Source organism: Grosmannia clavigera (genome assembly GCF_000143105.1).
Source record: "Grosmannia clavigera kw1407 unplaced genomic scaffold GCSC_108, whole genome shotgun sequence".
Lineage (NCBI taxonomy): Eukaryota > Fungi > Ascomycota > Sordariomycetes > Ophiostomatales > Ophiostomataceae > Leptographium > Leptographium clavigerum.
The window spans coordinates 920,307-933,590 of record NW_014040837.1 but is presented as its reverse complement, the minus strand read 5'-3'; the positions used below and the strand labels follow the sequence as shown (position 1 = coordinate 933,590).

Sequence of the window (13,284 nt, the reverse complement as noted above, 5' to 3'; positions counted from 1 at the left end):
CCTTAAGGCGAAGTCCCAGTTCTTTGTTGGCGAGTCACTGGTTTCTAATCTTGAATACCGTTCATCGTTGCATAGGTACCTGTTGTTCTCTTATATAGCTGTACCTGTTGGACTCTGTCGGATGCACATTGCCCATGATAGGGATACCGTCCACTCGAATGCGTGGTCATCTTTAATTATATCTTAGTGTAGAAAATGGAAAAGATCACAAGCGAGGCTCTTGTTTGTGTGGCCGAAAAGTGTTCGAATTTTCACAAAGAGAAATAAAGACATCTTTGGTATTCGTGTGTGTGTTTTTTGGATCTGAGATCCGTCTGTATGACTGGATTGAACTGTCCTGGGCGATGATGGCCGATAATCGGCCATCTTAAGCCGAAGCGGGTAGCACCAAAAGCGCGTCACGAAGCAGCAGGAGCGATGGTCGGCTGTCCAGAGTATCACCAAAATCTACTGACGGTGCAACTCACATTTGGCCCGAGTGTTCTTAGTGCTGGCAACGAGGTAAACGAATTTTGACGTAGTCATTTCGTAGAGCAAAAATGGTGACAAAAGAGGGGGCGGGGGTACGAGAATCAAAGCGAAGAAATAATACATCTCGGTTGTTTGGGTTTTTTGTTGCCCTTTTCTCACTTTACATCCAAGCCTCTCCCTGCTTTGTATTGTTCCCTTCTGTTAATCTGCCCCTTTCTGCCAAGGTAAAATTCATCGATCAAACACCACGAAATGGACCCATTGGACTCTGTCCCAGCCGACGAGGGCATGCCATTTGGACGGCTCTGGGCCTTATGCCCACACGGCCACCGGGAACAGCCCACACGTGCCGCCGTTCTCGCCAAGAAGCATCGCCGCAACTCCGTATCGCTTTGCGACATCGACCTTCTAGCTCTGAGAGGCATGTACAACACTGCGTTCAGCCCGATCTGCCGTCTGCCCGACGAAATGCTCGTCCGAATCATGGGCCACCTGGACTGGCTGGACATGCTGTGCATCCGCCGCACCAGCCGCATCTTTCTGCGCCTCTTTGGCCGCTATGAGTTCTCTCACCTGCACGACAACAACACCGGGCTCTTCGACCTCTATGCTCCCTGGATGGTGCCAGCATTGCCGGTCCAGGACCGGGCCTTGTAGATCAAGATGGGAAAACGACTCCTGGGAGAGTCCTATGATGCCCCCTGTGCATCCTTTTATACGGGCCTGAAGTCCGTCTATTTGCACTGTCATGCGTGCGACGTCGACCATCATACCTGCCTCTTTTCTGCGGCGCAGCGCAAGGATAGCATGGACGGCCGGCGCATCTGCGTAGCTCGCGAAGGCCATGTACGCCTGTGCAAGCACAAGACCGTGGACTGGGCTACCGTGCTGCAATGTCTCCCAGATAAGTGCATTGATAACAAATACAAGCTACCTCCGATGAGAGAAGAGGAGCTCGACCGACGCTTCTACCTCGAATTCCGAGATAATTTCACGCGGGCATACGGATCCGACCCAAACAGTGAAGAATACGAACAGTTTTTAAGCAGCACAGAGAGTGAAGACAGCGCGTTCTTGCCTGGCCCGAATTTGCGCATTGTCTGCGAACATCCAAGCCATATGCCGGAACACCACCGCCACAGCCCTACGAATGCCACCAATTGCGAAGATGATGTTGATCCAGCCTCACCATCAACGCCACCATCATCTCCACCACCATACAAGCGTTTTTCAGCTGCCGAGTGCTCGGACTTTCCTTCCTTTATTGTCCACGATCTGATGGTATCTGGCACGAAGCATAAAGTTGTTACATGGTCGTACACGGCACACGTCGATTTGTCTGGGCTAGGTGATCCCAGTAACAACAACGCAATCACTGCCCAAGATTGTCGTGACTGCATTCAGAAATTCCGAAAAGGTCATAGTCCGGCACGATATATTGCGCCTAAAGACCACCCGGGTATTCTGCAAGAGCTCCGCTGTGTGGATTCGAACCGCTGCAGCTGTCTCGTCTACCCTGGCTTATCGCGGGGGAAACCGGGCTCGGAACTGAGCTCGACCGACCAGAAAGACACTGGCAAGACAGCCAGCTATGACGATTTCTTGTGCTGTGAGCACCAAGTTACACGGCCGATGTTTACACGCGCAAGTGATATAGACAACATTCGTGTCCGGCTGGCATCGTGCGATTGTCAAGACGGGACGCGTTGTCTGAAGGTGATCTACACCCGAACCATTCGCTTACAGGGGTTCTATGTCGACCCTGCACCAAACTGGGCACCGGGGCTGTTCCGTGGCAGTCGTCTGAGCGATCGCAGTATCCAGCTTCGGCTCCGAGACTCCTTTCGAAGGAGGTCTGTTCCATGCGGCTGGTACCAGGCATTGGATCCTCGCTCATATAGCCTAGACAAAGACACGGAAAAGTACATGCAAACATGGTGTCGGGGCAAGCGATACAAACTGAACATTTCTTTTCTGAGGGAAAATTATGTGGCCAACCAGGAGATGAATGCTGCATGCGTATACGGATGCCAAGCCGGCGCTTAGTATAGACTTTCAGGACGCGTCACTTCGACGAAGAAGACCACTAACTTTAAATTGCCAGAAAAAGAGCAATGGGAGCGGTGGAAGCATTCGGAGCGATTAATGGAAGGCGCATTAATGTACCAGGGCATTCTTTAATCTACTGTTCCCCTTTTTTCACTTGTTAGTCATGATTCTTAGTGTAATATATTCGCGAAAATCAGAACAGAAAGAACCTTACATTCTTCGCTATCAATCTACTGAGCCGGGTCAGTCTGCGACGGCGGCGGTGGGGTGATACCGGAGCCAGTCACGAGAGAGGCAGCATACCGACCGGCAAACTTGCCCTTTCTGATGGCCTCCTTGACGGCCTCCCCACCGGCCCCTTTCTTCGCTGCTTCAAAGGCGGCTTCAGCCGCCACAGTTACCGCTGTGGCGGCGGTGGTCATGATGGCGGCGGTGGACTCTATACCGGAAGACCCAGGGCCCGGAGGTCCCGGGGGACCGGGCGGACCTGCGACACCAGTCGGGCCAGCAGGCCCCGGGGGATCAGCACGTCCAGTGAGCCCAGGAGGACCGGGAACGCCAGTCGGACCAACAGGCCCGGCAGCGTCATGTGGGCCATCGGGCCCCGGGGGACCAGTGGGGCCAGAGAACCCGGGCTGGCCAGCAGGCCCAGCGACACCAGTCGGGCCAGCAGGCCCGGCAGCACCTTGGGAGCCGGGGGCCGCGAGGTGCCAGAGGCTCAGCACGATTCTGAGGAAAGCCATAACGGCCAGCAGAAGTGTGCCCACGGCACATGCTCGAACCCAACCGTCCGATGCCGCTGAGGGAGGGGGGGCAGGGCCGCCCAAAACGTGCCCTGTGGTGGCTATTTCAACTTAGCCATTGCTCAACACGCCTCCTTTCTTGAAAAGATGTTAATCTTACCGGACAGAGAGGACGGGAGGGCGGAGAAGGAGGTGGGGGAGAAAGGGACGGAAGAAATAGTGGTGGTAGTGGTGGTGCTGCTGCTTCTGTTTCTGTTTCTGCTTCGGCAGTCTTGCGAAAATCTGTGAAGCTAAATTTGAGATGGAAGAGAGCACCAGACGAAATAAATCGCCCAAGTTTGATATTTCTCATCTTGGTATTACTGGAAAGAGCGAGGGAGCAACTGAAAGTGGCTCTTTCCCTCACGTCGTACCATCACCCCCCTCGTTCCTTCCCTTAAACAACTACATCTCTACACTTTGGAGTAGGAGCTACCTCAATTGTTTTCCTACAAAATGTGATAGCCCAGCATCCGTCAGAGCCCCCTCAAGCTTCGTCCTAGCTACTACCGATTACTTGTTGGGGGTAGCTCGAAGGATCAAGAAAATGGCATACTTCTCCGGTGCCTGGCGGGAGACGCTGCATAGCCACATATCAGGTTGCAGTACGGAGTACCGGGGTGCTTTCTTTCAAACCGATTTCAGTTAATAAATAGGCTAGAAGGCACGATCAGCAGCACCAAAAGCACCTGCCGAACTGGGAGAGGAATACCAGAGCCAGGTCCTGCAAGCTGCACCCCGGCTGAACGAGTGAAATGTCAGGAACAAAACAAAAGATAAGAAACGTGTAATCAACAGTTATCGGGACATCATTGCAGCTTACATAGGCGGGATTCAGATGGCACTGTTTGCAACACAAGCCGATGCTATGCCGGCATCGTGCCCGGCGAAGCCAGGCCAGGTGCCCGTGATTTTATCCTACGCGGTTTACGCGTGCCATTTGTACTAATGAAACGGGAAGGTACGGATGGAGACGAAGAGCAGTGGCTTTAGAAGCGGGGTCCTGTCTATTACGAGCTGGTTAGAGAATGCTATGTGTGCGGAAATAATTTTTCGTGTTCCGAGGCTATTGATATGAACGAGCGAAGAGGATGTTCTTTTAGTGTGTTGGAAGAGTCTGCTTTTTTATATTTTTCTTTTTTAATTGGCAGAGCCGGTGCAAGAAAATTTACTAGATCTGCTATAACGGCTTTATTATTGTCGTCCTAACCTGTATAAACAGTCGAACACCCTTTAGCATGCCTCTTCTTTGGGCTATCACCTTTTTCGGTTCTTAAGATCGGTTCTTTTAGCCATATATATATCTAAATACAATGTTTTATTTAATAAAGCATAAACATAAAGAGTTAAGCTAATCGTAAGCAGCAAAGCATCACAGTAACAAACCCGCGGGACCACATATCCGGTCGCGGCACATATATGCTTTCTTCCAACGCAACGTCGATCAACGTCCCGATTTAGTCGTCTAAGCATTGGCTAGAAGGATATCAGAGCCAAGTCCTGCAAGCAGTCCGAAATAAATAATTGGGACTTCCTAAACAAAACAGAAGATAAAAACACATGATCAGCAGCTATCGGAAGTTCGTTGCAGCCTTTACAAGAAGGTTACGGATGCAAAGGTGTGTGCCACCCGCCAGGGTTATGTTGGCATCCTATCGGGCGTAGCCAGGCCAGGCGACCGTGTTCTAATCCGGTGCGGTTCACGCGTACAATTTGTGGTAATGAAATGAGGTGAGATACGCCGGCCCCGCCTTTTACGAACTGGTGGGAAGGCCATGTGCACGGGATCATATATTCTGAGGCCCAGATATACATGGGATGCAGGACTGAAAAGTGCTTTTGTGTGATGACAGAGGTCAACTTCCTTGTATTTTCTGTATATTCAAGCGGGATTCATTTGAATCACAACGTATATTCTCAGAACTACCACCTGTTTCCAGATTACAACCAGGGTTTAGCATAGTTGTTACCGCCCACTTAACAAGTGCAATACGCCCAAGAGTACTGGTCTGGTGGACGCTTTGGTCACACCCCTATAACAGTCATCCTATTGTCATGATATATGGGCAAATCAGCTGAGTGCCCGACAAAAGTCGTTTCCAAGAAATAGTCCCGTAAGCTTACTTCTGTAGAGGTCACAAGGTTCGGAATCAAGTTTGTCTGAATTTCTGTGCCCGCAGTTATCTGCCCGTGTGCGATGCCCCCTTCACGTAGCCGGAGGTGTGCCTCTACTGCACAACGCTTACGTGAATGCCTGCTGGCCACATGCAACGTGACAGCTCTGGAGGGGCCGTTTTGGGCAAACCCGGCTGTGCCGCCGTACTTCTTTATTAAGACCGTCACATCGTCGACCAAGGCGGACTGGCCTTCATGCACGATTACGTCACGTCGGGTGCGAAGCTGCCAGAATCGAGATATTGCATCAGCTGACGCACCTCACGGGAAGCACCGGATTTGTATTTTGCCACCGGCACTTGGCACTTATACGTGTATATATAGATGAGCACGGAATGCATGCGAGTCCATACTGGGGTCTTTTCCTGCTTCTCTGACAAGCAATTTTCAAAGCCAAAGCCAACAAAAAAAAACACAACCAGTGATCATGGACGAATACGATTATAGTCAAAGATCACACAGCCACCACGAGCATCGCCGGAGCCGGAGCCGCAGCTACGACCATGGCCATGATCGTGACCAGGATCAGTATGCACTCACGACACGGTATACGTCTGTGGACCGGTACACGTCGCCGGAACGGCCGAGATATGTGCGGTCACCCTCGCGGCCGAGACATGCGCGGTCGCACTCACGGTCGCACTCACGGTCGCACTCGCGGTCACACTCCAGGCCACGAACCCACCGGAGCAGCCACGAGGGCCACGAGGACCACGAAAGCCGCCGAAGCCGCAGCAGCGAGCGGTCCATCTCCGATCAGCGCAACGAAAAGGAGATGCACCACGTGGTCAAGACAGCGCTGCTGGCCGGTGCCATCGAGGCCTTCCGCGTCCGTAACGAGCCAGGGTCATGGACCAGCGGCAGCAAAGGCGGACGGGTGGCCACAGCGGCGCTGGGCGCTGCTGTGATCGACACCGCTCGCGACAAGGACCCGTACGTAAAGTCGAAGCGGCACGCCGTCGAGGCCGCCGCCGGAGGCCTTCTCACCGACCGCATAATCAATGGAAAGAGAACAAAGTAGGACGCCCGACGTACGGTAGACAGAGAAGAGCTGTAGGATATGTGTCTGATATATCGATATGCATATGTACGGAGTACTAGTACTACTATAATAGGAAATGGTAACAAAGTAGAATAAGCTCATTTTTCATATCACCAACCGTCTGGCCCACTACTCAAAGATGGTACCATCGTAGTCGGCGCCGCTGAACGGATCGGCCAGGGTCCAGTTGCCGAAGCAGGCGTACTGGTAGTTGGCCATGGCGGTGGCGTTGGCCTGACTCTCGAGGAAGGAGTCGAGAGCACAAAGGCCGTCGGTGCGGCCGTAGCAGGCACCTCCGCGAACGGTGTTCAGCGGCAGGATGCCCTCGTTGAGGCGCATGCGGACGAATTTGTGGGGGGCGGCCGAGGCGTTGTAGCCCGTGTCCGAGAGCTTGTAAAGGGTCTGGTGGGCAGTGACGGCGGTGGGATCAGCATCAGCGCAGCCGTAGACCTCGGTGACCAGATGGGCGCCAAAGGGTGTCAGATGCGAGAGCACAAAGGCACGGTTGGGGTTGGGCGGCCACTGGGACAGCGAGGGCGGGTCGCGGAAGTAATCGAGCGACATGGCAGTCAGGACGGACACGATAATGTCGTCGTGGCTGAAGTCGGCGTAAAAAGGACGGCCGAGGGGGAAGTCGTGCTCGTTGTTGGTCAGAGAGGCGTTGATGCTCGAGTTGCTCGAGTAGATCAGCTGGTTGGTCAGACGGGCGAGGAGTTCCTGGAGGTAGCCAATGCCCTGAGCACGGCCAGTCGGGTTCCCGTAGGTGTAGTCGTAGTAGTACTCGATGTCGAGCGTGTTCTCGAAGCCGGCCCACTCGTCGAGCGTGAAGAGGTTGCAGAAGGGCGACTCGCCAATGTAGGCGGTCTCATAGGCGCAGATGCTCTGCATGGCGTACGTGTCGTTGACGGTGAGAACAAAGCCAGCGGGCGCAAAGGGCTGCAGCCGTTTGGTGGCAGCGGCCAGGTAGATGGACAGGTAGCCCCAGAGGTCCTGGTCGCCGATGTCGATGACCGGCTCGATGGTGTCGTCGTGGCAGCTGTCGTAGGCGGCGAGCGTGTTGTTCTCGGTGCCGCCCTCGGTGATGACGACGACGTCAAAGGCGTCGGTCCAGCCGTCGAGCATCGGGTTGGGCGTGGCGCTGAAACTGGGACCGAAGAAGCCGAGCGACCAGCTGATCTGCGAGTTCCGGATCCGGCTCTGGCTGGTGGTGCGAAGGACCGGCTTCGGCCTGGCCGTGCCGTTGGTGAAGCTGCCGTTGTAGGCCACCTGGCCGGGCACGGCGCCGTAGAGCAGACGGCCGTAGCGGTTCCAGAAGGCGACGCCGTTGCTGAACTCGGTCGTGGCCCCGATGCCGGTCAGCACGCTCTCCGACAGCGTGTACGAGTACTGGTTGAGGAAGGCGAGCGGACCGGAAAAGGCCGAGCAGCTGCTGTTGCGCGTGCTCTTGGCCCGGCGCGCCTGCCATGATGCCACGCGGTCGCCAAAGGTCGCGTCGTTGGGCGCATCGTCAAACTCGCCCGTGCCGAAACGCTGCGCGTGGCGCTGCAGCAGGTGTGCCTGCTCCAGTCCGCAGCCGGCCGGCACGCCCACGTCGTTGACCCCGAACAGGTCGTCCGCGTTGGACGCATACGGCGATAGCTGACCCCAGTACCGCGAGTACACGTTGTAGTCCGTCACCGGCGAGCTGCCCAGAGCGGACGTTGCCAGCGCGGCCATCATCGCCATCGTCTCGACCTTCATCGTGAGGGAGAGAGGGGGGGTGGAAAGAGGAGGAACAGACGACAGAGAATCGCGTGTGGACGAGCAGAGACAGACAACCCGAGCACGAACCAGCTCGCCTGCCGACTATTTGTACACAGGCCATCGATAGTTCAATATTCACGCATCTCGACGGGGAGCTCCATCTGCCAATCACACCTTGAACGGTGGAACCGACCGTCCAGAGATAATGAGCTCCTTGTCTTGGTCGGCGCCTTGCTTTCTTCTGGTTAGCCTGCCTGGCTTGCAGGGGGACTTTTTCCAGATTGGTCGTTGGAGCACAACGTCGGATCAAGACGAAATCTGCACGTGGGGTGCCTTTTCTCATTGGTTTGGTGCCTGTCTCGCTGCCAGTCCTTTCTTCTTCCCGGTCGGGCCGGGGCTTCGGTGACCATGGCAATCAGGCACTGGACCTGCGTATGAGTTATCGCTGCTCGGACTCGCCGTCATCCTTGTCAGAAATGCCTCGGCTACTAGCTTTATCTTCTGTCTGTTCCCCGGCTGCTTTCTCCGGAATCGTACAAGTCGCAAATCCACGTGGACTCGCCGTGGCTGATAGCTGCTTGATTGTCTGGTTGTATTCCGGTCGTGCAAGGATGAAGATTTTAGTCATAGCGTTGCAGCAAGCGAGGCTACCTCCATATCGAGTGCGAGTTGGGGACGCCTGTGCGTGCAATGTGGTGCAGCCTGAATGCTCGACCCTCTCCCGTCTGCAAGCTCATGATCGGCCACGGCACGTGATCAAAGATCAACCAATCACGAGCCCCCAATTGCATGTCTCTCCAATGCGCCTTCCCCGCGAGAAAAAAACTTCAATGGGGCTCCGCGTTCGGCAGTCGCAGCGAATATGAAGCTATCTACAACATTGCCTTCCTCCTGCAGTGGTCTCGTGCCTCTCATTAACGACTGATCCTATCGGTCATGGCTGCACTTGTATGTTAATCACGACCTCACCCCTGAACCTCGACTCACATCTGTCTCAGCGGAGGGTGATTGCTCCCACGGCTGCCGCCGCCTTGCGGCTGCACTCACAGACCTTTTTCGCCCGCTCTCGAATCCTCTCGACGTCTGCGGCGCAGCTGCGTGCCTACACATCGACCAGTCGCCGACGACAGCTGTCGGCCTTCCAGTCACAGCTCGTGAGCACGCCCGATGCCGCCGCCCTCCTCCACGCCTCCCAGAAGACGGCCGCGGCCGCACATCCCCAGACTCTCACAGAAAAGATCGTCCAGCGCTACTCCATCGGCCTGCCAGCCGGGAAGAAGGTCAGGTCCGGCGACTATGTCACGCTGGCCCCGCACCACTGCATGACGCATGACAACAGCTGGCCTGTGGCCGTCAAGTTCATGGGCATCGGTGCCACCAAGATCCACGACAACCGGCAGGTGGTCATGACGCTCGACCACGACGTGCAGAACAAGACGGAAGCCAACCTGAAGAAATACCGCCAGATCGAGGAGTTTGCCGGCAAGCACGGCGTGCGGTTCTACCCTGCAGGCCGGGGCATTGGCCACCAGATCATGGTCGAAGAAGGATACGCCTGGCCGTCCACGGTTACCGTCGCGAGTGACAGCCACTCAAACATGTACGGAGCTGTGTCTAGTCTCGTAAGTGTCTCTTCTTAGACATTGCCATCACTCGCCCTAATGTTTTGTACAGGGCACCGCTGTTGTCCGGACCGACGCCGCCAGCATCTGGGCCACTGGCCGGACCTGGTGGCAGATCCCGCCCATCGCCAAGATCACCTTTACCGGCATTCTGCCGACCGGCGTCACTGGTAAAGACGTGATCGTCGCTCTTTGCGGCCTCTTCAACCAGGACGAGGTTCTCAACCACGCCATTGAGTTCACCGGCTCCGAGCTCAGCATGGGCAGCATCCCGGTCGATGATCGCCTGACCATTGCCAACATGACGACCGAATGGGGTGCCTTGACTGGTAAGGCGATGAGGACGCAAACGTTCGGCGGAAGCTAGACGCTCACAAACGCTGACCGCTCATCAGGACTGTTCCCCGTTGACGACGTGCTTATCGACTGGTACCATACCAAGGCCACAGCGGCGGCCATTCTCAAGAGCCCTTTCCAGGAGCGCATCAACCACGAGCGCATTGATGAAATGGCCGCAAACCGTCTCGTTGCTGACCCAGGAGCGACGTATGCCAAGGAGTTCTACCTCAACCTGTCGACCCTCTCGCCCTTTGTTGCCGGCCCCAACTCGGTCAAGATCGCCACGCCGCTCAAGACGCTCGAGGCCGAGGCTATCCGCCTAGACAAGGCCTACCTCGTCTCCTGCACCAACTCGCGCGCTTCCGACATCGCTGCCGCCGCCCGCGTCTTCCGTGATGCTGCCAAGGACGGCAAGCCGGACAAGGTCGCTCCCGGTGTCCGCTTCTACATTGCCGCGGCCTCCATCCTCGAGCAACAGATTGCTGAGGAGGCTGGTGACTGGCAGGTGCTTGTGGAGGCCGGCGCCCTAACGCTGCCGTCGGGATGCGGCCCGTGTATTGGTCTTGGAACCGGCCTGCTCGAAGCCGGCGAGGTCGGTATCAGCGCCAGCAATCGCAACTTCAAGGGACGCATGGGCTCCACGTCCTCCAAGGCGTACCTCGCCAGCCCCGAGGTGGTGGCGGCCAGCGCTCTCCAGGGCACGATTGCCGGCCCAGGATGGTACCAGAAGCCCGAGGGCGTGGAAAAGGTGATTATCGGCGAGGGCAGCGGTGATCACGTGGTAGACCAGACGCGGTCCGTCGAGGATGCGCTGGACCGGCTGATTGACGAGGCCGAGAGCCTAATTGCGGCGGCCGAGGGCTCTGTCGCGGATGAGACGAGCAGCTCATCCTCTCCTGCCGCCGCTGCCGAGGACGAGACCCTGACAGACATTCTGCCCGGCTTCCCCGAGAAGATCGAGGGCGAGATCGTGTTCTGCGACGCCGACAACATCAACACGGACGGCATCTACCCAGGCAAGTACACGTACCAGGACGGCGTGTCCAAGGAGACTATGGCCGAGGTGTGCATGGAGAACTACGACACAGCCTTCCGGACGACGGCGCGGGCGGGCGACATTCTCGTCAGCGGCTTCAATTTTGGCTGCGGCTCCTCGCGCGAACAGGCGGCCACGGCTATCCTGGCGAAGCAAATTCCACTCGTCGTCGCCGGCAGCTTCGGCAACATCTTCAGCCGCAACAGCATCAACAACGCACTCATGGGCGTCGAAGTGCCGCGCCTGGTCCAGCGGCTGCGCGAGACATACAAGGACGCGGCCGAGAAGCCGCTCACCCGCCGCACCGGCTGGACCATCTGCTGGGACGTCCGCCGCTCCAAGGTCGTCGTTACCGAGAAGGACGGCGCCAAGTGGGAGCAAAAGGTCGGCGAGCTGCCGCCCAACGTGCAGGAGATTATTGCCTGTGGCGGCCTGGAGAACTGGGTCAAGTCCAAGATCGAGGCGTGAACACGGCTCTTTTTGACGAATGTAAAATGTTGTATATGGAAAGGTTTGCGGATCCTTTAGATATAGGTGATAGACTTGGCATTGCATCAGCTTGCACTTCATGGTTCGAGTGTTGTAAACCGTGAATCGTTCATTGTCTGTCTAAACTCTTCATTGGCCCATCAGCTCGCAGCCGCTACGGATGACTCCGACGAGCGCACCCGTCTGGACGGTCTCGCCGGCACCGCCAGCCACGCGGTGCTCGATCTCGGCCAGGCCGCTCAGCCACGTGACCATGACTTTGGGGCTAGCCTCGACCTTTGTGATCTCCTCGGCGAGGGCGGTGATGATGTCGGCCAGGGCGAGACCGCGGGCCACCTTGAGGGCATTGACCGTGTCGAGGCACGACGTGACGTCGCTAGTCTCTAGCAGGGTGTGCAGGATCTCGCGGATGGCATCGGGCGGCGGTGCAGCAATGCAGTTGTAGATGGTTTCGGTCGTGATCAGCTCGCGGACAATGTCCGTCTTGGGGGCGTCTTTTGGGAGAAGGGGGGTGCCTAGGAGCCAGAAATGGCCAGTCAGCTGTGTTCTTGGACGTCCACCTTATGCCACACGCCTGGTGGCCACTCACTCGATGCGTGGCAGGCCTGCAGCACGTTGAGAGCGCGCCGCATGTCGCCACGGCTCAGGGTGACGAGGGCGTCAGCGGCCTCCGACATGATCTTGACGTCCTCGTCGGCGATGACCTTGTTGACGAGCACGCGGATATCGGCCTCCTTGAGCGGACTGAAGCGGAAGCGCGTGCAGCGCGAGAGCAGCGCGGGCGACAGCTTGTGGGCATAGTTGGCGATGATGCAAAAGCGCGTGTTGGCCGTGTATTTTTCCATGATGCGGCGCAGCGCCATCTGCGCCGTGTTGGTCATGGCGTCGGCCTCGTCCAGCACGATCAGCTTGTAGCGCGCCAGCGACGGCGCCGGGCCGCTGCTGGCAGCAAAGATCTGCCGCGTCGACGCAAACGTCTTGATCTGCTCACGCACCACATCGATGCCGCGATCGTCCGACGCGTTGAGCTCCAGCACCATCTGCCGCGTGTTCTCCGCCCCGTAGATGCGCCGCGCCAGCGCCAGGATTGTCGATGTCTTGCCTGTGCCCGGCGGCCCGTACAGCAGCAGGTGCGGCAGCCGGTTCGAGTCCACAAACTTGTTGATCGTCGCCAGGATGTCCTGGTGGCCCGACACGTCGTCCAGCGAGACCGGCCGGTACTTTTCCACCCTGTCGCCCGGAAGCACCCGCCCGTCAGCCATTTTGTCTGCTGCCGTCTTCCTTGGGTGCTGCACGACTCCCATCCCCAACAGCACCTACTCACTTACCATGGGAGCGAATCCTCGGCCTCGACCGGCAGGTTCGCTGCCGTGCTTCGCTTGCCCTTGGAGCTTGCGGCTGAAAACGTGACGTCGGTCCGCGGCTGCGGATCAACTTCCATCGCATCCTCAACGTCCGACATGGTGATTGCTGTGCTGGGTGCTGTGCGCTGCGTGCTGCGGCCTGGACGGTTGTACGAGAGATCGGTTTGGCCAG

General features: G+C 56.9%; 6 protein-coding genes across 6 annotated transcripts; 3 read left to right on the top strand and 3 right to left on the bottom strand.

Annotated features, from left to right (window-relative positions):
- Positions 1 to 723: 723 nt before the first annotated feature.
- On the top strand, positions 724 to 1,128 carry CMQ_7013 (f-box domain containing protein; the record flags this gene model as incomplete). The annotated part of the gene is made up of 1 exon (XM_014320699.1): positions 724 to 1,128. One exon carries the CDS (start codon positions 724 to 726, stop codon positions 1,126 to 1,128), a length of 405 nt encoding a protein of 134 aa, XP_014176174.1.
- A 1,622-nt stretch (positions 1,129 to 2,750) lies between these two features.
- Positions 2,751 to 3,263, bottom strand: CMQ_6604 (uncharacterized protein; the record flags this gene model as incomplete). Its single annotated transcript, XM_014320290.1, has 1 exon — positions 2,751 to 3,263. One exon carries the CDS (start codon positions 3,261 to 3,263, stop codon positions 2,751 to 2,753), a length of 513 nt encoding a protein of 170 aa, XP_014175765.1.
- A 2,641-nt stretch (positions 3,264 to 5,904) lies between these two features.
- Positions 5,905 to 6,498, top strand: CMQ_6951 (uncharacterized protein; the record flags this gene model as incomplete). The annotated part of the gene is made up of 1 exon (XM_014320637.1): positions 5,905 to 6,498. The coding sequence occupies one exon, from the start codon at positions 5,905 to 5,907 to the stop codon at positions 6,496 to 6,498; it is 594 nt and encodes a 197-aa protein (XP_014176112.1).
- Positions 6,499 to 6,648: 150 nt separating this feature from the next.
- CMQ_7026 (histidine phosphatase) lies at positions 6,649 to 8,259 on the bottom strand (the record flags this gene model as incomplete). Its single annotated transcript, XM_014320712.1, has 1 exon — positions 6,649 to 8,259. One exon carries the CDS (start codon positions 8,257 to 8,259, stop codon positions 6,649 to 6,651), a length of 1,611 nt encoding a protein of 536 aa, XP_014176187.1.
- A 939-nt stretch (positions 8,260 to 9,198) lies between these two features.
- On the top strand, positions 9,199 to 11,727 carry CMQ_6646 (aconitase a/isopropylmalate dehydratase; the record flags this gene model as incomplete). The annotated part of the gene is made up of 4 exons (XM_014320332.1): positions 9,199 to 9,210; positions 9,261 to 9,884; positions 9,937 to 10,213; positions 10,280 to 11,727. 4 exons carry the CDS (start codon positions 9,199 to 9,201, stop codon positions 11,725 to 11,727), a joined length of 2,361 nt encoding a protein of 786 aa, XP_014175807.1.
- A 150-nt stretch (positions 11,728 to 11,877) lies between these two features.
- Positions 11,878 to 13,210, bottom strand: CMQ_6917 (DNA replication factor c subunit; the record flags this gene model as incomplete). Its single annotated transcript, XM_014320603.1, has 3 exons — positions 11,878 to 12,263; positions 12,338 to 12,978; positions 13,077 to 13,210. The coding sequence occupies 3 exons, from the start codon at positions 13,208 to 13,210 to the stop codon at positions 11,878 to 11,880; spliced, it is 1,161 nt and encodes a 386-aa protein (XP_014176078.1).
- Positions 13,211 to 13,284: the final 74 nt, after the last annotated feature.